At 42.1% G+C, this 23,776-nt stretch overlaps 1 protein-coding gene across 13 annotated transcripts in view; it reads left to right on the forward strand.

Moving 5' to 3' along the window:
- The window catches only part of tjp1a (tight junction protein 1a), a 128,276-nt gene that overhangs the window by 71,657 nt on the left and 32,843 nt on the right, over nucleotides 1-23,776 (forward strand). For 7 of the 13 annotated variants that reach the window (XM_050063384.1, XM_050063780.1, XM_050063863.1 and 4 more), the window contains 5 exons: nucleotides 20,528-20,584; nucleotides 21,637-21,761; nucleotides 21,949-22,051; nucleotides 22,169-22,490; nucleotides 22,643-22,749. In XM_050063384.1, the coding sequence (XP_049919341.1) occupies nucleotides 20,528-20,584; nucleotides 21,637-21,761; nucleotides 21,949-22,051; nucleotides 22,169-22,490; nucleotides 22,643-22,749 (714 nt within the window). The remainder of the gene's footprint in view (nucleotides 1-20,527; nucleotides 20,585-21,636; nucleotides 21,762-21,948; nucleotides 22,052-22,168; nucleotides 22,491-22,642; nucleotides 22,750-23,776) is intronic. The other 6 variants (XM_050063468.1, XM_050063633.1, XM_050064361.1 and 3 more) reach the window with 1 other exon arrangement.

The following is a 23,776-nucleotide window of genomic DNA, read 5'->3' on the forward strand; positions in this document are numbered from 1 at the left end:
TGTAAATATTTTGTTAACCTTCAACAACCACAGCATCAGTGAGGTACATAAACAAATATCCTGAATATCTCAATATTGGAAGAAGGAGGAAGTAAAGCTGTGTGTCCTTTAACACTCAAGACCTAGTGACTTATGTTCAGGGGTCACTGTACTGGTCAGCAAACATTGCAGGGACAGTAGACACATTAAGCTTCCAAAGCTGGTCCTAGTGAGACAGACCTACCGTAACAAATTTGTGTTTTCTGAGAAATAATCTGTGACACAAATATGACTTGCCTTCCATTATGTTAGCCTCCCCATCACCCATTGTCCAGCTCCCACCTGATGAGTTGTGGTCAACTCATACAATACCAGTATGAGTCACACATACCATGTAAAGCTACAGTTAATGATTAACTGTAATAAAATGTTGCGGCGCTGTTTTTTCAGGAATAGAGTAACATCTGTAGGTGTGTTGACTTTATGTCTCAGAGGTCAGTAATGCTATTATTGCACAATAGTGTGTCATTAGGTTAGTGTTATGTGTCATTTAGCATTCACTCCACTGTGACACCTTTGGCAAAAACAAATACGGTGAACAGAAAGAATGCAGAATGCCATTAGTTTCAAGTCGTGACAGACCGACAGGACAATAACAGTTTATGTTAATTGCTGTTTAGGGGAGGATGTGTTTCTGTGAAGACGGAGAGTGAAATATCTTTCTGTTTGTGGTGCCAGAGTTCCTGCTCTGGCTCCAAGGAGAGAGGAAAGGACAGTTTTATCAAAGCTGGGAGAAAGAAACACAGTGACGACAGTCTGGCTGTGTTGGTAGGATGATATGATGACAGGAAGACACATATGCAGTGCAATAACAAAAAGTTTATTTGATTTTATCAGCATTTGAAGACAGAATAATAAAATTGACCTACTTAGCAATGTTAATAATAATTGTATGACATTTTTACCAATCAGATTTTTATTAGCGTTATTCAAATCTGAATATGATTTATCGTCTTATACATTATTTTTCAAATGAGTCAGTCATTTAACTGATATATAACTAATTGAAAACCACATTCATCCAGTGAAGAGCTGACGTAAACTCTTCTTCACCACAGTAAATGCTGGCCTCATTCTTCTTTGTCTCTGGCCTTCAGCCATTCCTGTTTACTTTTGTGAATGCAACACAAAAAAAGAAACATAATTTAGAGCATCAGCAGTCCCCCCAGCCTTTAGACTTGCATTTTGAGGAGACAGACCGAAATAAGTGGAAAATGCATTTGATGAAGGAGGTTGTATTAATTAGAGTTGCACGGCGGGCCAAGAACAGCCTCTATTTTGCTTTGATGATTACACATCCCCATTTACATCAATGAGGGAGGGAAATGTAATTAGAGGACCAAGTGCTGGGGAGAGGAAGAGTCCTGGTGGTGTTTTTGTTCTGTGTCTTAGGCTCCCCGTCCTTTTGGAGAATCAGGGCTGATGTGGCGAGTGATAAACAGAGGATGAAACAGCTAATGTCTGGTGTCTGTGACAAGGAGTTACACCATTAGATTATAAGGCATTTATGCAATCTTCTGTTGATAGACTTCCCAAAGTGCCTACATTTTAATATGTTAAATGTAACTTTTAAATCTCATAAATTCGGTTTACAAGATGGTCATGCGTGCAATGGGCAGGATAAGAATGTTTATTGATATTAAATGTCAGAGGGAAGCTGTGTTGAAAATGTCAAGGTGAATCCTCTAAGGCACAATCAAGGTCATTTTGAGAACAGCACATGGCAAAGGGTGAACAGTGCAGTACGGGTCAGTGTAGATCGCAGCTACTGCCCAAAAGTGTGAAGATGGATAAATTGAGAACCCCACCGTGACCAATCACAGTTTCAGTGTAAAAATATGAGATGTAAAATTCATCTGTACTACATGTAGCACACTTACTCATTGTTGCTTACACTAACAGGCAAGTCTTTGATTATAGGCCCTTGATCTAAAGTCCTCCCGGCCCTTGAGGAGAGCAGGTGTGGGCTGTCTCTGTGTGTAAAATGAAAGGGCTTCCAGTTGATCATACTGAAGACAGCAGCCGGGAGTCTGTTGGTTCAGATGGGCTCCAGTTTTTGGCTGGTTTTCCTGCCACTGTGACCTTTCTGGATCGAAACACAAGTATGTCGTTTATTTTTTCAAAAACAAATGTTTAGGCATACGCCCACTGACCACGAGAGACTAACTCACACAACACAAACAGAGTGAGCTTAATTGAAGTATGATTATATCCAGATGCCCAGATTGAATTTTCCTTGCCGACCAGTTTAGAAAAAGAGAAGACGGTGGACTGTAATAATCCAAATTAGCTCCTTGTTACTCAGGTATCACCTTCTGTCGGAGTCTAGATAAAGACATTGAGAGAAAGCAGCTGTTTTGTGTTGTTCCAATGCCAGGAGACTCTGGAGTGCGGCAGTTATCAAGGACATCTGACCTGCTTATCCTTTCATCCCTGGAGGGAAATTCAGGGCAGATACACACAGCAGGAGGCAGGTGGATAGCTGAGGGAGAAAAAGAGGGAAAACAGAAAATGCCTTTCGAGGGAGGAGGTGATGTGAGGAGGGGTTATTGGAGGGGTGAAATGGAGAAAGGAAGGAGTGGGAGTGCGAGATGCACCGGCTATAATCTGAATCACATGGCAGATCTTAAAAAGGCTGCGTCTTTCTCTTATAATCACAGCATTACAGCTCCTGGACTTTTTCATGTTATAAAGCATGTTAATAACTATTTCTATTTTGTTCAAATGCAGCAACTAAATAGGGTGGAGCACATTTCCTTGCCCAGTGTGGGTCAAGGACGCTTGTGGAAAAGACTAGCTGTAGTCTTGCAAAACAATCCACAACATTTTATTTTGCTCATTGTGGTTTGGCAGCGCCATGCACAGAACATTTTAAGGGGGATGATGTTCAGAGTAAGCAATTCAATAGATGACTGACAGTTATCTGCTTCACTAAGAAATCAACATGAACCCGTCCTACACTTTATTGGATGAGCACACCACTTCGGCTATCACTGGTCTCTGGCTGTGATTTTTGTGGAATAACATGGGCGTGGTTCTGAATTTCTTCTTAACTTTCCATCAAAATCAGTTTCTGAAAAAGATGACACAGGAAGTGGGCTGTGTAGTCAATTAATATCCATCAGTCATATTTCAGTTTAATCTTCAATGTCTAATTTTAGTAGTTCACAGCAAGGTTTGGAGGCAGAAATTCATGCTTACATTTAAATGTTTTTTTGTGGTTGGTTAGTTTTATCCGACTGTGCTGAATCAGTTTTCAAGTGGATGTTTCTAGACTTAGGGGGCTTTCACATCAGGGACCCAGGCCTGGATCTGACCTGGACCGGTGCAACAGGGTGTTGCAGGCCGAACCAAACACACCTTAGACAGGACTCAGCACCAGTCTGCCCAGGAAGTCCACAACACACTTTTCTATTGTCTGAGTGTCTAAGGTCTAATATTGATTTGACTGAGTCTAAATATTCAATCATGGATTTACCCTCAGGAACACCAGCCTGGCATTAAGTATTACCCACACTTTTGTTTGCAGAAACATGTGGGCTTCTGGAATAAGATGATCCACCACCTTTCACTCGCCTGCTGATGTTTATGATTGAGGTGGATGTAAATGTCACATAACCCTGAGTCTTGGTTAGTCCCTTGTTCCTTATCAAACAGCCAGCCTATCAAAGCTAGGACACTCCAAGCCAGCCCTGCATCCTCTCTGACAGGGCAGGGCAGGTCTCTGCAGGGATTTATCACTCCCACTGCAGGCATAGGGGATTTGACACAGGGTGTTTTGTGTGTCTGAGACAGAGAGAGCGAGAGAGACGGTGAGAGACAGAGGGAGAGATAGAGAGGGGAGGGACAAGAGCGGGTGCATGTGGCAGCCGTGGCTCAGCTGGTTAGGGAAGAGAGAAAGAGGCTGGAACAGATTCATCCCAAGGCTCTCTGCCCTACATGCCTTTACTTACACACGCACACACTCACACACACACACACACACACACACACACACACACACACACACACACACACACACACACACTGCTGTGTGTTCATTTGCTTATCTTTGGCAGTGTTGGGAGTACAGCACTGTCTTTTCTGTCTGGGAAACAGTCATCAGCCTGTGGGAGACATTGTCCGCTGCCTTAGATGATTTAAGGCATAATCATCACTAGCAGTAACTGTGTCTAAATTTCCCAGATCTTAGGCTTCTGTCAAGGGAATTTGCTTCTCTTAGAGACCCCTTTTTACAGTTTAATTCATACGCTATCATCCTGTCTGACAATAGAAGTGTTTTTCTTGCTAAATATAAATCTTGTCCACATGCATATTATTTTGAAAGCTGTTTCCCCCCATCTTAGACAAAACAGCACATCTTGTGATTGTGTTTTCTATAAACAACCCTGAGGTCATCCTTATCTCCTGTCTTTTTTAGTTTAACGGCTTCCTCTTTATATGTTTTTCTCCACATTTTGGTCTCCGTCTCCGTCTCCAATGTATCGGATTGAATGTGCCCTCAACACCCCCCCTGTATCATGAAACATAATCACCTCAGTAGGGCTGTAATCAACCAAATAAAAGACTGAAATTATACCTACTCCTGAACCACTCAATTGGTTAATGGGGGGGGGGGGTTCTGTGCATTCTCTCCAAGTTAACTAAACCAGCTAAAGTGCTCTCTACCTGGTAGTGTCACATGTAAACTGAAGCATTTTTCCTATCACAGAGCTCAAAATGAACTCTTTGATCGGGCAAGTGGACTGAGTGAAGTGAAAAATAAATGTGATGTTCACTGTAATGTTATCTTAAAAACAAACTGTATCTCTGGGAGCGACCAGCTGAGCTGTGTGCATGAGTCCATCTTTCCACTAAGCGTTTAACAGGACTGATTAGAAAAATCTGACACACTGAATACTATAGAATTTAACTCTGAGGTTGATGACGTAATTTACAACGTAACGTTGCTAAAGTTAAATATCTCCATAACACTACATGCAATGTCTTCTGTGATTATTTATCCATTCTTCCAATTAAAAATGAGAGTTGAAAAATGTTTAACTTTGGGTAAAGCACTGCGCGCGCCAGTGTCAACAGCTGTTCAATCATAGTTGAGAAGGGGCAGGACAAATACCACATAGACAAACCGTCACAGAAGTTGCAAGTTTTCAGCAAGGAAAAGAAATGCTTTGGTGGCCAAACAGCCATATTTAAATAACACCAGTGACTGTCTCAGTAAGTGAAGTAAGTATGTAGCAGTGGGTGCCCAAGCATCCTGGGGTGCACTGAGGACACGTCAGGGGTGCTAACAATTTCTTCATTCATTCATTATTCTTCATTTACTGTGGGTTTTTAATTGTGTTTCAACATCACGTTAAAAAAGCTGTTGACATTTACAGTAACTATGTTTTATGTAACAATATTCAAACATACCAAAACATAAGAAAAAGCAATAATTATCAAACGTATTGAAAAAGTATTACGAACTGTTAAAAATGCAGGTGTGCCACAGCTAATAACATGATAACTCACGGTTGCCTGTTGTCATAGTAACACACTTCCCAGCTTAGGACTTCTTAAGAGCTCAGTGGTCAGAAAAATGGTACCTATGAAGAGATTTGTCACACTAAACAGAGCTCAAAGAAATGGTGAAACATCTCAGCCCTCAACACAGTCTCACACAGCTGAATCTGAGCCAAACAACCAAACTTAAAATCAGAATGAACACTGGTATTTAGGCCTGTCACGATAAATTCATTAACAACTTATGGCACTTGTACCCGTGGTACCTATGGTACTTGCATATAGATATATGGACATGACTTTGACCTCAATATTGCCTGCTGTGTTTAGACTACATGTGTGTTTGTTTACCTAAGAATGTCACCAACATTTTAGCCAACGTGATGCCTGTTTTCCCAATCATATTAAGACTTGGGCGCAGTTATCGTGACAGGCCTAGTGGTATCGTCTGTTTCCAACCTCATGTATGTGTGATCTGGCTCTCTCATTCCTGGTTTACATGAAAACAAGACCAAAAACCGTGGGTCAGCTGAGTCAGTTCTGCAGGTTACGCTCTCTCTCGCTCCCCCCCTGTTTTGTTTGTCCTTGTACACATAAATTAAAGCACATTTTAAGTTCCATCTGTGTAGCTACACTGCATGTATGTTATTGTGACGATTGGTTGGCTCAGGGTCCCATTTAAAAAAACTTTAAGAAGTTTTCGGAGCCACTGGCACAGGGAATAAAACGTGAGTGGTTCTGTCACTGATTAAAAACAAATCACTCAGATAGATCTACACTGTCACTCCTTTCACTCCTCCTCTCCTGTCTGAAGCAGGATCAGGGAGGTAAAAACACAAATAAACTGGCAACAGCCAGCAGTTTCAGGTAATAGTATGACAGGGAGGGCTAGTGTGTGATGTAAGGACAGACACATTGTTATGCATCTATTTCACCGCCAATTTGCAGATGCTTCACACCTCTGAAGCGTTTCTGTTGTGACTGAAAAACTTTTCTCTTCACACATATCAACAAAGGAAAGCTTTGATGCAGGTTGTATTTTCTTAATACAGACCTGTTCAGCTGTCAGTCCTGTTTAAATTTCTTAACGTGGGTGATAAAAACTGAGCGCTGCGCAGCTGTAGTCACAACAAATCTCTGACTTGGTATCCACAGATACTGTAAAGGATGTGTTCTCCTCCTCCTCGCTAACCTTTAGTTGCCAACCCTCTGAAAACAGCATAATGATGTTCACTCACTTACAGTATGTACACTGAGATGATCAGGCTTCATTACAGATTTGTCCTTTGCACATTGTAATTAGTTCATTAGGTGCATTAGGGGCTGTGAGCATCCTCTCTAGTAGGGGTGCTGAGCTCTTTTTTTTAGATGTCATTAGAAGTCATTCATGTATTATCTCTCTGTGCTTGTGCATCTTGTTAAAGAATGCATGCACCCCCTCCCTGTCTCCCATCTCTTGGGGGATTGGTAATTATGTCGCCAGTTAAGTGCTGGGAAAATGGCCGCTCCAACAGTAACTCATTAATTCACTATAGATTCTGTCCCACAACATGCCTATTGTAGCACAGTCCTCAGAAGGCTTGGGAATGTCATTGAGTGGGCTTGGCCCCTTGTTTTATTGCACCATGTGATTGTGAGGAATATGAGTTGTGGTTCAGAGTTGCGTAGTTTAAAAGATGTTGAGCAACTTGAAATTTGAAAGTCATAATGTTTTTATTTCTGTGTGTAATATTCCAACCGCCTGCTGCTCCAAGTTTGTGTTTGAACAGTCAAATGCTGCTCCTGTCACCACGGTCACGTGAAGGCTTTGTAGTTACAGTGTGGCAGATGAGACGCTCGACTGTTTGTCCTTGCTAGTAGTACCGTAGTTTATTTTGGTCATCCTGTGTGTACTGTGGACGCAGGCAAACACGAGCAGACTGAGAGACTCCTTGCTGAATCAGCCCTCTGTTTAACCTGCATGTGTGTGTGTGTGTGTGTTTGTGTGCTGGCTTACTCATGTTGTACAGAGGGGCCACATTCACACTAATATGTTTTCATTTCAAAACCAAATTTTAAAACAAAAGCAATCTCCGCACATACAAGTGTTTTAGCATTGTTACAGAAATAATCACCGTCTATACTAACACACCTGAAAACGCATATTTCATGACCATTCATGTACACCGGGCATGCAGATGTTAACAGGAAGCAGATTGCCTACTCTGTGTTTGGTTGCTCAGTTACAGAAAATACTAGGGAGATGTCAAAAAGTTGAACCAGAGACTTTTTCGCTTGGACAGACAACATGGTGGAACTGTAGCTGAAAGTAAAGCGTGAGTAAAAGGCGGTCAAGGTGGCAGAAAACAGATCTGGAGTCGTTGCAAAGCAAATATGGTGACATATAATAGCAGTGCCAGGAGCATTGACCATCAACAGAGGAAGCCATGGCAATGAAAATGGCGTACCCCACACATGAAGGATTAAATCACAGAAGGCATGTAGACCTAGCTTTAATATTTTTGTTTGACAACTCGTAGGTGATAAGACCCAATCGGAAGGTGAACTTGGGTGTCTACATCATTTCCAAGTTTCTGTTTCTGCGCATCTAGGCTAAAATGCAACCTTGAAGTTTTCAATTTAAACAGGGTCCGCAGTGTTTTTTAAGGTCTCCATTTTAAGGGTTGCAAAATACCATAGTGGTTTGGATGCTAAGCGTAAACCTAGCAATAGTTCTGTGTTTAAAACTAAAAAGTATTGGTGTGGATGTAGCCTAAGTGTCACCACTGTCAAACCCAGCCATATTGTGAAGTGGAAAGCATCCTTTACAAACCCTAACAATACCAATATTTCACTTTCACAATGCTCACAATACGGGCACTCCTTTTACCCTTTGAAACCTGTGCCGCTTGTCTTTTGTTCTTTAACAGCTTTTTATACTACTTTGTGTTGTATGTTGCAAAGAAATGTTTGCACTGGCAGCTCCATGTGGATAATAGCTGTAAGTAACTGTGCTCTTATTGTCATTTGGAGCCAACCATGGTGGCTACGGCTTTATTTGGACAATATGACCTAAATATGAATGTTAAGTGATGCACAAGACTGTGGGTTAATTGCTTGGTTCAACTTTTGGTAAGGTGTCAATAGTTGTTGTAGCTAATCAGTTTAATTTTATGGGATTCGATTAGAGTAACTTTAGGTCAGTAAGGGATTTATAGTGATTGTAATTAGATAAATTTTGTTCGTTGTCCAGCCCTGACTGCAACCCCTAAGGTACCTAATAAAACCCGTCTCTTATGACAAAATGTATCACATCATATGGCTTCTGTTAATCAACAGTTGAACACTGTGGTGAAATTTCTATTAAACTTTATCAGCCACATGATAGTAATCACTATACTTATCATTGTCAGACCATGAATCTTTTTACCTCGCCTTTACAGTCACTGATACTTGTCACTGATACAGTTACTGATACTTGATTATTTCAGTTTTCTGATAATAAATTGACTCAGTCACATGTAATTCAGTTGTGTTGTTCTCTGGTGTTCAATGTCAGTGAGACAGAAAAGGGGAAAGGGAGTCGACATGAACCAGAGAGAGAGGTTGAGGCAAAAAGATCCAGAGAGTGAGGCGAGGAAAAGGTGAGGGAAACCGTTTGGAATGAGAAACAGGCAGAGTGAGAGAGTTGGGCCTTGCCTCCTTATCTGCACATTCCTGTAGAGTGTATGTGAGAGATGGGAGGGGTAGGGTGGGAATACTGATAGTTGTGTGTGTGGTGATTGGCTGAATCCAAAGGTTCCAGTGCTGGATCTGGTTATCTTTCTCAATGCCTTGGCTTACAGTTTGTTTCCACAGACTCAAAAACAAAGTGTTGTGTTATGTTTTGTATGAATGTCTTAAACTTATTTTAGTTTAAATCTTAGTCTTTAGTTGAAAATGCTTTTTTGTGTTAGTCACAGTTTAGTCATTTTTCAGTCCAATCCAATCCACTTTATTTATATAGCACAATTTTAACAAACACAAGGTTTCCAAAGTGCTGCACAGCAAGATAAAAACACAATATCCTTATTATCCTTAATAGCTTTAGTTTAGTTTTAGTTGACGACAGCTCAAATGTTTTAGTCCAGACTTTCAGTCTTTACTTTTAATGAAACTGTTTTCTCTCTTTAAACGAATTCATTTAGGCTAATGCAGGTATTGGTTATTGGAATCAAGGTAACATGGATGAAGTGTTAGAATTTAATTTAGGCATTTTTTTTTTTACAACTACAGGTAATTTCTACACATTTACAACCTTGCATTTCTCCAACAGAGTTGCTAACATTACTTAATTATTTTTTTCATGCCTGTGTGTCCCTGTGTATCAGTCTGTGTCCCATCTCTAAATTTGGAGTTTTTTGTGGGTCTGTGAATGCAGCACAGGCTGAACTCTTCATGGGTTCTTCTGCTCCTCAGCAGCAGGTTTTGGAGTATGAGTTGCTGGGTGGATTATTGATAAGTCGATCTGCAGGGGTCAACAGATGTGATCAGATCAGATCGATGGATGAGAGGTGCAGCTGTTTGTGAGTGAAAGGAAACTTTTAGACCTTATAGACCCTGAAGTTTCCCTTTCACTACACCTGATGTTCTGCTGCTCCGTGCACTCTGTGCTCTGAGAATGTGGGAGAATAGATAACTGAACAGTATATATTCCAACAGTGCTTCTTATGAATGGTCCAACTCCAAAACTAGAAAATCAAAAATCAAAACGTGGTGGCAGATGTTATAATCGTGGCGGGCCACCACATATAAGTTAATGTGTGGGAAACCCTGGAGCTTTGATAGTGCTCAACAGCCTGACAAAGCTGTGAAACAGAAGTGTGGAAACAGCATACTAGCTCCAACAAATTTGAGGTTTGAGATTTATATTTAAAAGATTCAGTGTTGCTGTTAGACAGGTTAGACGCAACGCCTGGAGGACTGTCTTCAGAGCTGCTCTGCCCAGTTGGCACAAGCTAACACAGCAGCAGCGGCTAACATCCAACACTTATTCTGTTGTTAAATCCGTTAATTACCATTAGGTTACATTAGCTGTGTGATGCATACAGGTAGCCCTGTCACTGTGTGTGTGCAGGTGGAGTCCCCAGTTGTACCTGGAACTGAGCAGAGCTCTCATGATAAACAGAGAGGGAGAGAGTGAGAGAGCAGGGCAGGGGCTGAGTGAATCAGTACGCTGCACTGACTTCTTTCTAAATCTGCAACATGTTAGTCTGAAGGTTTAAACTCCTGTCCTCTCACAGAGTCTGTGATTAAAACTGGACTTTTAGCTCTGTCAGAGAAAACTCAGCTGAGTTCAGACTGTTTACATACAACACAGCCACACTCACAGGTGACTGAGCCTCCACCTGCCTGTCAAACAGCAATCAAGCCATAAACCTTCTCTGCGGAGTTGAGTCCGGACAATATTTGTCATAGTTTTCATTAAATAAATTAACATTGGCACATGTCTCGATACATTCCACCAGGAACAACAATGAAAAACAAAAGTGTTTAAGCATTCAGTGATTTAACCCCCTCATGTGCACACCTTCATATCAGCCCACAAAAAAGTAAGAGTGTGATAAGCCTGTAAATGCTGATAACAGTGGCCGTTAGTTGTATCAGTCAGGCTGCACTCATGAAGCAATTTCCTCCCACAACTTTCTAATCGACCCAGACATCAACCAAATGTGACCCCTTTTACATTATTGAATTTGATTATCATTGTAAGTAGGCAGATAACTATAGTTTTACAACGTGAGAGATCACAGTAAGTACAGCCATATGCGTGCATTAGATTTATGTTTTTGGGTGTCAGCTCCAGACTCGGACCTTTACCACCTGCACACCCAAAAGGAGAAAAAAGGAAACTGTTCCCTTTAGCAAAATATCTTCCAGCCCTTAAATACACTCATAACTCTAGTGAGGGTGGGCCCTCAGATCCCAAGAGTGAGCAGCGCTGCCAGAGAGGCTATTTGAAACTTTGAAGTTCATGATAAATCCACAGCGTGAACTAAACCAAGGGAACGGATTGTGGAAAAATGGAAAGTCAGACTCCCACCAGAAGTTACCACTATGTGACCTCGACACTGCCTGTCTCTCTAGGCAGAGAACAATTAGTGTGGTTGAGCTTGGGACGACTTTGCTGCTGGGTAAGCTGCACATGAGATGCCAGCCTAGCCTAACTGTGTGTGTCTGGGTCAGTGGATAGCAGAGAACAGCCCGCTGCACATCAGCTCTGTGGAGCTACACTGAAAATAATCAGAGCCTGCACCTGACCCAGAGGCTCCAATGAGGCACTCACATTATTCAAACGAAAATACATTACCTTTATGAGATACATGTGATTTATGTGATCGTCATACAAGTTGAAATAGACATTAAACATTATATTAAAACTATACAATTAACAGTAGTGTAATCAAGTAAAATGTAGAGTGTGTGCACCCTAAAAGGCAGCTATCATACATTAAATCAGCAGGCTCCTGAGTCAACCCTGTTCAAAACATAACTCAGCAGAGCCGAGCTGTATATAGTTCCACGTGTCTGGGGAACAAAATAACTTTTTCCTGGAGTTTTATGAATATTAAGCATAACACAAGTACTTTTAATTAATTAATCTCCTTATGAACAACTTCTATGAACCAAAGATGCCCTTTTCTTTCCCATTTTTTACTGTAATAGCTAAACTGATGAAGTGATTTGGATCAGTAATTCTTCAAAGTTTGGATTAATTGATTGATGGAGCCCATTTTATGCAAAGGCGATAATTTTCTAACAAAATCTTAAAGGCATCTGTGCTAATCTTGGGAAATGGGATGAAGTATTTGCATCATGTGGAACAGCCATCAGCTGATTTTGCATAATCATATACCTCAGAGATAATTGGCAGGCTTTGTTTTAAACTGGGTTTGGAATTTTTGCACCAGTTTGACTCTGCAAAAAGGTGATGGGTGGTGATTTGACCACAATTGCATGTTATTAAAGATTCAATGAAACATAGACAGATTTATCATAAGCTTAATTGGCAGGCAGCTGCAACAGTAAGACAGAGGCATGTGTAACCATGCTGTGAGAAACATGCTCCCTGACATCACTAGAGTTGTAACCAACATAAGAAAGTCTTGGTTGATTAAAATTCTACCCTCTCTTCAACCAATCAATTGGGCATGGGGAAAGAAAGTCTGCACGTTATCTCTAGATTAACTAAATTGGTCACAGTAGCCCTTTTTAGATAGGAATTGTGCAAATTTGCAGGAAAGCCCAATCGGTCTTTTTTCAGCATTGGCAGTATGAAAACAAAATCGGGGAGTGCAGCAAAATGCCGCCTGCCTACTTTTGTTGATACAGAATGTGCCTTTTTCGGAGCAATGGGGGGCGTGAGCAAGTAACAAAACGTGTAGCTCAGCGTGTGACGTAAACAGTGATGTAGCACTGTTGGGCACCTCGGATCAACTCGCCAATCCAGCTCTGTGTGTCTAAACGCTCGCAGCTTGCCGGCAAGCAGCTTGCCGGCAAAACGGCCCAACATTCGCGGAAAATCTGGCAGTGTAAAAGGGGCTAGTGTCACTTTACCCCGCTGTCCAATCACTGTGGAGGTAGGGCAGGACAAGTGCTAAACAACAGCAACAATGGGAAGAAATCAAGACTGTTGGCCACACAGCCCAGCAGGTCCATCCTTTCTCCCTATGTGCTTCAGCTGTCCCTTCATCCAAAGCAAAGGCCAGAGCAAGTGCTCAACCTTCGGCCAACATTTTTACTTATGTGGATATTCTGTATCATAGCAACCACAAGCAATCAAAGCATCTTTGATGAAAAAAATCTCAGATGAAAAAAATGCTTTGCCTCCACAGCACTCGACTGCTCCGAGCTGGGCTTTTCAAAACAGCATCTGGGAAAAAAAATAGGCATTGCTGGACAGACGGCCTTATGAAAATAACACCAGGGATTGTAAGAGTCCGACCAATGAGAGTTTAGTTAGACAAGAGCATATTGACCAATAAATCAACCATACGACTAGAAGGTGTCAGTCCCAAGCATTCAACTGCTCTCAGTTCTCCATCCATCCGTCTGCCTGTCCTTCTATCCATTTCACTCTGTCTGATTTCATGAGACAGCAGCAGTCGACTTCAGAGGGAAGCATGGCTCAGATTAACGTTTTAATCCAAAAGCCTGGATTATAGGTTTTGTATTTTATTCCTACCCTCACTATACTAGCAGTGACTCTGTGTCAGATAGTTTTCAGTCAGAAGAGTGTGTGTGTGTGTGTGTGTGTGTGTGTGTGTGTGTGTGTGTGTGTGTGAGTGTGTGAGTGCATCCTGTATATTATGTTGAGGAGAGTCCTGGTGGAGGGGTTTTCAGGGAGCTGTGTGGCAGAATAGAGCTGCTGTTTGAGACTAATTAACTCAAGCATATTTGAGCATGTCAGCACAACAGTACATCATTGCTGACTGAGGCTCTGCATCATCATCATCGTCATCTGCCTATTGGCTACTTGCCCTCATCTGCACACCCATGTGTGTGCACACACTTGCAGCCCTCTCTCGTCCCATCACAGTCCCAACTAGAGGTCGACTGATGGTGGATTTTTAAAGGCTGAGACAATAACAATAGTTTGGAGGAGGAAACGGCCGATAGCTGATTAATCAACCAAAATCCAACCTCTCAGAAATGAACGATTGAATGGCGACTACTGAATGCATCTGCTTAATGCCGCAGGTGACGACTGATACTTTGCTGGGTTTATATTGTGCGCTTCACAGGACAGCACAGCACACTAATCTGAAATACAGAATGTAAAGCTTACATTAGAGGCTTTAATGCATTTGCATGTGTTTGCTGATGAGTGCCTGCCCTCCAGAAAGAGCATGTGCGTGTGTCTCTAATTATGTGTTGTTTGAGTGTACTGCTGCCCCACTGTTTCCTTTGGGTCCGGTGAGAAGAGAGATATGGTTACCATGGATATAATTGCCCCAGTGATGAGGAGAGCTTTGGTATAGGGTGGTGGCTCTACAAGATGCCAGTCTAAATGTTCATTCATAAACGTTAGTCTCAACTTTTCTCTTGTCTTCTTCTCTATTACGTGCATCCAGGTTTTGTTGTAGTGTTTTGACCTTTATGGTGTTTTACAGTACACCATAATGACATGTTAACTGTTTTTATTTGTGCGATAAAGAGCTGAATTTCTACCTTTTATGGATGTTTGTGGTTGAAGTGACCTGTGACCTCGGTGTATTAGAATAAGAACACAGTGAGGCGGATCAACCACTTGCACTCATGACTATCTTAAGGTTGAAAGTTGTAGGATGAGGTGAGAATACTGGGAGGAATTTTCAATAGTGTGCACAGGGATTTCTCTGGAAGCTAAAGCTATTTCCTGCAAACAGGAAGTGAGTGTTTTCCTGTGGGTGATGTGGCCGCTCTTGCTTACATCCTGCCTCGGGCTATCGGAGAAGAGCAGGCACACTGACCTAAAGCTTTGTCAGGATTTTACCTCACTCATGCCATCATCAAGACACTCGCTCCTGTTAGCCCCATTGCTCAGTATTTCTATCTTTACCTAAGAATAACCGGGTGTGAATAATACATTGTTCTCTCTTAATGGCACACATGTCAGCCCTCACCCATTCTTTCATCTTTTTTCTTTACTTCTCCCACATTTTCATCCTTTGTTTTTGTCAAAAACAGCATCTTAGACTTTGTGTTTGATACGCCCACTGTGCAAGGCATTCCTGTGGTTCAGATGAAGGGGAGTTAGATGAAGGGAGGTGGTGAGTAATGGGCTCCTGGAAAACCATTTCGTTGGCAAAGCACTGATAAAGAGCTTGTATTGTGCCTCCTCCAAGCCTCCTCTCATCTTATGACATTACTCTTAAGATGAACTCATTGTCATCTGCTGCTTTGTCAGTTTCCTTTTTAAAATGATGAAATAAATTCTATAGGATAATAAAAACAAGATAGGGATGTGTATGACTGCACACCTCTCTGTGCTTTTATTGTGTACTCATTGCCACCAACTTGGTTGTGTGAGTCAGGTCCACATGTTTGTGGCAGTTTCTGGCTGAATGCTTCTTTTTACCAGAACTGAAGTGATGCTCATCAGCTGACTTTTTATATGGTTGCAGACTGGATGGGCGTACAGTGAGCACATTCTTAAGATGTTGGCAGTGTGTGCTTTTGAATGTTTAAATGTGAGCATGTTTTGATGACTGTAGAGACTGAGAGGCATGTGTGAAGACTCTCATGCTCGACTTGACCCTATTTATCATAGCTTTCTGCAGCAGGTTATTATTGTCCGTTTCATCACTCATTTTTTCAGTCCCTTCATCAGTACGCCCCAAAGAACTGGATTAGTCTCTGCCTTTGAAGAGCCTGAGTGAGCTGTTATCTTCTGTACTGGACTCTGTTATGGTGGGCCAGGCAGGGCCAAGCCAGGCTGGCTGTAGCTTGAACAAAGAAGCCCTGTAGTGTTAGATCATGGCTGGGGTGTGTGTGTGTGTGTGTGTGTGTGTGTTTGTGTCTGTGTGCATGCATGTGTCTGTGTCTATGTTTGTGTGCACGAACAAGTACACATGTGTGTGATTGGTGGCTGCTCTTTGTTTCCCAGCCCTAGGCCTTGCTGGCCAGAGCTCAAGCCTGACTAATATGGATGTATAAATACACTAGGCTGCCGTCACTTTGTGCAACATCAAGCGCACCATTGTTTCACACAACTCTGTGACTTCAGAGATAAACCGCATCCTTTGTTCCCGTCAGTATTTTGTATTATTTCTTTACTCCAAAAAGAAAACAAGACACACTTGTGTTTATGTCTATTTCGGCCCAACGTTTTCTTTGCCTGTGATCTTTGCTTTCACACAATCTAAAATGTTTCCGTTACAAAATACATGAGATAACCAAATTACCATTTGACACTGAGCTACAGCTTTTCAACACCGAAAATTCCTCATTGTGGATTTTGTTTCATGAAAGATGAGACCACATCGCATATGAATTAGCAGTTAGAATTCACCCGGTTAAAGTAAATTGTTTGTTTTCCTCTCACGTCTCAGTAACGCTAAGCTAACACGTGACTTGTGCTCTGTTACTGTCTGCTCTGTACCCTGCTTATACCTCACACTCAATCAGCCAGCCTGTTAATCATCACTTCACATTGCAGTGATTAATTACTGTAATAATCTCTTCTGAGACACTGAGCCGTAGTCCCAGTGGAGTAAATATTCTAAGCAGCCTGGTTCCCTCCTTAACCGTCTTGGCTGTCACCAGTTTACTGTGCATCTGTCATAAACACTGCAGCCTGTATTATTCTTTTAAGAAGCTCTTCTTTTGTCACAGATCCCCTGCAGATGTGTGTTCAACAGTAGAGAATCTGCTTTTTTAGATAAAAATATCCTGTGAGAATCAATATCCTACCTCAGTCCTAACTCACCTGCCAACTTGATTGTTCTGTATTTGTTTTATTTGAACTGCATCAAGAGAAGCCATGCAAAACTCCATTTAACCTGTGTGTAATGACACTAAAGATCATTCTGATTCTGACATCTGTCAAGGGCAGGGCTCTTTCCACTCGCAAACTGAACATCATGACACTGTGAATATGCTCTCTGCTGTCAACATTGGATTGTGTTGTAACTGGCCAACTAGTGTCATGACAGTCTTTCAGTATCCCTTTTTGAATGATGAATACAGACTACCGTCGCCTGCTGCTAAGGAGCGTTATTTCCTCTCACGCAGGCTCAGAATATACGTGCTAGTTGGCCATCAGCTGTATTCTTTTCTGTGTGTTCATGTGCAGCTTTTTGGCCAAGACACAGACGATGTGAGGAGACGCAGCAGAGCTATGACTCATACACCTGATCTATGACCTCTTACTGGTACAAGAGTGTCTACGCCTTAATGGCTCATACTCACGTACCGTAAGCCCTCCCTTGCAAGGCTATTGGCAGACTGTGGGGGTGTGGATGTCTAGGACTCCAGTGTTTTCAGAGGGTTTAGATTTGGTGGAGCAAAATATATTTAACACAAAAGGTTTACCTCCTCTTCATTGCCCTAGCTTGCTTTGGAATAGGGATTTAGTTTAATGGTTAGCAAGCAATGTGCATGTGTGAGAAATGGGAAGAGACAAGGGAGCCGAGAATAAAAAGGAACGTGTCATTCAACATGTCATCCTCTACAGTTTTATGGGCCCTGCCCATTGGTATTGTGTATGTATGCTGTATAAGCAGCCCACAGCCTTGCTCTTGCTCTCCTCCTCCCTCTCCCTGCCTATCAGTGCAACCCACAGTTCAAGGACAAGGCCACCTGCCCGCCTGACCGCCTGGTCACATGACCCCAGCATGCTGTTGTTTCTCATGGTGTAGCCCCCCTAGGTCTGCTTGGACTGTTGGATGAATGAATGGATGAACGGATGGATGAATATATCACAAAACACTTTAGAGGAATGGATGTGTTTGGGAATGTTGGGGGGGAGCTGTGGTTAAATGGGTCAGGTCCCTTCACACAATAGTGGCGTTACTGTGGGAGTTGTAGGGGCAGACAAGGGAGGGGAAGGAGAGAAAGAGAGGGGGAACACCCGAACCCTTTGCGCCAATTATGGACATAAATAACATCCACACAGAGCTGCCATGGAAATTAGGGTCAAAGGGTTAACTGTGTATTCTCGAGGTTCAGGCCAACTGAACTGAACAGAATGAATGGAAAAGATTGAAACACAAACACAGGATAGGAGACCTACAGTAACTACAGCATACACTACTGCCTACAGGACCAGAGGCCTATATGAAGGTGTTCAGCCTTGTGTTAAAACAGTGCAGGGCGCTACCTTGGTGGTTGTGTGCTATTTAGGTACCAGTAAGACAATGAAATATGATCCAGGATGTCCAGTTAAGTAACATATTGATGCATCGAAAGGCCTATCAGATGTCCAAACACTGCACAGCTTGTAATACTCACTGACAGGAACTCTGGAAAGTTATCACGGCAGCTATTTTATTTTGTGTGAAGTTTGGCAATCACATTACAAAGTAGTCAACCAGGGATCTGTGCTTGTATGTAGGCATGTGTGATTGGCAGTGCAGTAGAGCTTTAGCCAGCATGCCACTACTTGTCAAGTATTAGATTAACCACCAACTAATTTGATAATTGATTAATTGGTTTGAGTATTTTTTAAGAGTTTTCTCTCATTCCAGCTTCTTAAATGTGAATATTTTCTTGTTTCTTTACTCCTTCATGACAGTTAACTGAATATCTTTGGGTTGTGGACAAGACAAGACATTTGGGGGGGTCATCTCGGGCTTTGGGAAATACTGATTGACATTTTTCACCATTTTCTGACAATTTATTGACTAGTTGCAGCCCTGCAAGTTCCCAGGGATAAAGATGACATATTGCTTGTTTTGTTCTGTCTGCAGTTCAAAACCTGAAGATAAAAAATGACTCCAATTAATCGATTATTTAAAACATCCATTTGATTTACTTTTGATTGAATCATCTCTCAATCGGTCATTTAAAAAGTTCCTTGTTAACTTTTACATATGTTTTGAGCAGAGTCGTGTCTTCTTCCCAACAAACCTACAGTATTATGTGCCTGGCCGTTTCTAAAAACAACAGACGCTCCCATCAGCTGGCTCTTCGTCTGTGTCCTCATCATATGCAGTTGGCAACATTGCAGTGTGAACCTGCTGTGTGAACTGTGTAGTTAGGTTAAGGGGAGGTGATGACAGTAATGATCATGATGATGTTGAAGATGATGGGTGAGATGGTTTGGGGATTAGGTGATGATGAAGGGGTGCAGGAGTGAAATTATCACAATGATAGGGTGGGCAGGTGACACGGTGTGTTATTTTAAAAAGCTGATAATAGAAGCAGTGGTAAATAAGCACCCTGCCACGTGTGGTGGTGTTTATGTTTTTTACTTCGCCTGCCACATTGGACTGTGCTCAGCACTCTGCCACAGACAGCTGTACCATCACTCCCTACAGGCACAGACAGACACACAGACAGACAGGACAGCAGTGTTGCTTCATCAGCTGGAGGGATGCACAGTAAAGATGTAATTTAAAGCTGAGGATATAGCACGCAGGGAGTTTTAAAAAGCTGCTTTAAGACACAAATTGTCTGTTTGACCTAATAGTAGTAACATATTCTTGTAGTTTCATGTTAGGATTTTTCTAGCATTTTCTGTGCTTAATGTGGAGTAAATATAATTGAAAAAAGCCTATGCTAAAAGACAAATCATGCATAAAGAGAAACCTTTGTGATGTAACTGAATTAGAGAATGAGTGAAAGGAAAAGATGCCTGCCTAGCATCAGTTTAATCCAGTGTGGCAGGTCAGAGGAGCAGCTAAATACCGTCTTTGCTCCAGCTCTCTCGGATGACCCAGCCAGGAATAATACACGACTGTTCACTCAGTCTCCTGAACCTCAGTCAGTCTCTGCCGGCTGTTTACTCATGCTGCTGTCATTCATAATCTTTTCACATGTAGACTTTTAGGACTCCGGGACTTAGTCGTGCAAATAAGCAATAGAGTCTACCTTGCTGGTAGCCAAACAACAACCCTGCCTGCTGAAACTGAACAGGATATGGGAGCACTAAGCGTGCATGTAGTTTTTAGACTGTCACTCTTATCTAAAGCTACATATCAACAGTGGTTCATTTCCAGAATTTTATGAGTCAGTGACATTTTGTGTGTGTTACATAAGTATGTCTTGCACGCCTGTTAAACGTGCCCTCGTTGAGTTACTACTGCTCTTCCTTATAGTAACAGAAAGATTTCACAATAAATAACATGAGTATGCCACCTTACATATAGTTACAGCTAAAAGTTATCATCAAGTTGTCTCAAAGTCTACAAGAATGGAGCATCATAAGCTTCACAAAGAGAGTGTGTGTTGCAGGATTATTGTGATAGTATACATTTGTGTATGTACTTTATTAACTGGCCTCAAAATACTGATCCTTTCCCTCTTGTTTCTTGCTTTGCAGAGTGCAGCGATGGAGGAAACGGTCATATGGGAACAGCACACAGTGACCCTTCACAGGGTAAGTGGTTACAACTCTTAAATCCATTCTCCCCTTCTCTTTTGTCTTTTTCCCCCCTCTCTGCCTGTCTCTGGCATCTTAATCCTGCAGTATGTCTTGTGTGTTCTTCACTTTTTCCTCCCTGTCTCTTCATGCCCATCCATCTCTCTGCACTCTCTGTACTGAGAGGGCCAGCTGTAGCAGCAGGATGTGTGGTACTGAAACAATAGTCAAGGAACCCAGATGGCAGGAAACAAGGCTAAGGAAGACAGAAATCAGCATCCACATCCTTACTACTTCATTTCGCTTCCTTCCTGTTGGCAACACACTCCTCTCCTTAACACAGCTCCAGGGAAAGAGGTGGATGATGGCTTCAGTCCATGTGCTTTTTATCCTGTGTTAAGTCACATGTAATTATGATAGATTGCACCGGTGCATCTAATTGATGGCCCCCCCCTGGCAACATCATCAGATTAACTGTTAAACTATTCAAAGCCATATTCTCCCAGCTGTAGCTGGTATATTAATATATTCATTGTCTTGTAATGCTCAATTTCTTGAATGTACTTTGTTGTGAGATACTAAACTGTACTGTTAGTTGATGCTGTTGTGCAGTGGGATTGTGTAGAGCACCTGTCTAGACTGGCCTGCTTGCTGTAATCTAATTAGTAGCGGCTTTATTGAGGCTGAAGGAGCGGCCCAGTGTGGCCTGCGGTTCTTTGCCTTGTGGTTCTCCTGTGTTGTTGTGGTTGTAAGATTAGCCATTTACATCACATGGCTTTCTCCCTTGGTGCTGGCTTTTGCTCAGGCAAAAAACACAGCAGTCCTCAAAACCTCCATGGAAACCTCTTGGAAAAGTAGGAAAACAACTTGCAAATGCATAGCTTTGCTGTAGACTACAGTAAAAGTATATTATATAAGTATATATTTTTAATGAAATTGTACATTCAATGATAATTAGCCTACAGAGAGCCTGTTAGTCTGTTTTTGTTTACAGCAAAGCCTGTTATGAGTTTAATGTATCTGCCATTTATGCTGTATCAGTCAGTGTGTATGTATTTCTGTGTGTGTAGGCCCCAGGTTTTGGGTTTGGTATTGCCATCTCAGGTGGGCGAGACAACCCTCATTTCCAAAGTGGGGAGACGTCCATTGTGATATCTGATGTGCTGAAAGGAGGGCCTGCAGAGGGACTGCTACAGTAAGTCTTTCACCACTGCCATCAATTTTTTGTGGGTTGTAGGAGCACTTATAGTTTGACCTCGGAGTCACATAAAGTAAGCTCCTATTTATTATATTATATACCATCCTTGTATTAAGAGCATTGACTGACAAAGATCTCCGCAGCTATGTAGACATTGTTAATGGATTTTGTTTGTTTGTTTCAGAGAAAATGATCGAGTGGTGATGGTTAATGCAGTCTCTATGGACAATGTAGAGCATGCATACGCTGTGCAGCAGCTCAGAAAGAGTGGCAAAAATGCAAAGATAGTAAGTTTGACACTGAAGATATTGAAATTGTGTGACATTGTGTGAATTTCCGTGACCCCTGAGGGAAAACCGCAATACTTGTCTCTCTAACACTCAACACTTCCTGTCTATTCCAAGACTATTCGTCGGAAAAGGAAAGTGCAGATCCCTGTTTCCCGGCCAGGGGACAGGGAGACGATGTCGGAGCATGAGGAAGAGGACAGTGATGAGGAGGATGGATATGACCACCATAGTGGTCGTGGTGGCCAAAGTGCCTATGGAGGAGCAAGCGGAGGCACTGGCAGGCGTCCTGATCGTGAGCGTAGCAACAGCGGCAGGCGGGATAATAGTGCCTCGCGGGAAAGGAGCATCTCACCGCGCTCTGATCGCCGATCACAAGCCTCCTCTGCGCCACCCAGGCCTTCCAAGGTCACCCTTGTAAAGTCCCGCAAAAATGAAGGTGAGTAACAAAATGTCCAAGCACATGAGGAGTTGATTGAGTGTCTCAGAGTAAAGGTCAATCAGAGCTTTAATCTCATTTGCATAGAACTAAATGATGCGTCAAATTGATGTTCGCTGTTAATATTACTTTATTTTTATTAACTCTGAAAGTAGAGTATGGACTGAGGTTGGCCAGCCACATCTTTGTGAAGGACATCTCTCCTGAGAGCCTTGCAGCCTGGGATGGAAACATCCAGGAGGGAGATGTCGTCCTTAAGGTGAGCGTGTTTGGGGGAGATGTGGGTTTTAAAAGTGGGTAAAACACAGTCAGTGAGGACATTGACATAAAAAATAGAATGAGTGAGGTGGGGTGAAAGAGGAGGAAGCATCCGGTTTTACTGAAAACTTTAACCAGTCTGCAGTGGCGATCTGTGAGCAGCTGAAAGTGGCTCGCAGAGTGAGGTCACAGTTCATTAGTATGCAGACTCACCAGCAGGAATACCACACATTCCACCATTCCTTTGAATTTTTATCCACTCAATCTCTGAGGAGGGAAAAATCCTCCTTCACGTTACAGAGATGCATTCAGAGTCTAATTTACTGTATCAATTGTTCTGAGGAGAGGCTGAGACATGTTCCAGTTGAAATGTGGTTGCTGGATAAAGACCAGTGGGAAAAATACGTAAATAAAGATTATTAAGTTTGGCTTTATACAAAATATATGATGGGGGGAAAAAATTACGGACTCTCTGTTTCTAATTTTTAAACTTGTTTGTAGCCTCATAGACATCATTATTTGTCTATCAGTTACCCTGAGTTACCTTGAATTGATGGAGAAAACTTTTTCTTGCATACCTCCTCAGTGAACAAAGAATCCAGACACAGCCAACATTATTGATGAATTGCAGTAACGGGGGGCTGTGTTTGACAACAGCAAAACTAAATCAAAACATCCGCTTACAAACTTTCACACAACTCCTGCAGTATAATCTAAGTCTAATTTATCTGGTCGTATGATCTGTACTTTCCAAACACGTGGCATTTTTTGCTAAAACCTTACCCTTCAGCATAAAGAGTCTCATGCTCTGATGGGTAGCTGCCTGAACCACGTGCATTCGAACTCTGCTTATGAGTAGCGTTCAAATGCACACTAAAATGCATGTCTATGGAGAACAGTTTACAATTTTTCTTTTCCTTTTGGTGATCCTGTAGTTTTCAGAAGCACGTTGTGGGGTCTACAGACAAGCTGTGTAGTGGTGATGACTTGTGTATTCAGTTCTCATGCTGACCCTCTCCTCTACCTCG

Source organism: Epinephelus moara, chromosome 1, assembly GCF_006386435.1.
Source record: "Epinephelus moara isolate mb chromosome 1, YSFRI_EMoa_1.0, whole genome shotgun sequence".
Lineage (NCBI taxonomy): Eukaryota > Metazoa > Chordata > Actinopteri > Perciformes > Serranidae > Epinephelus > Epinephelus moara.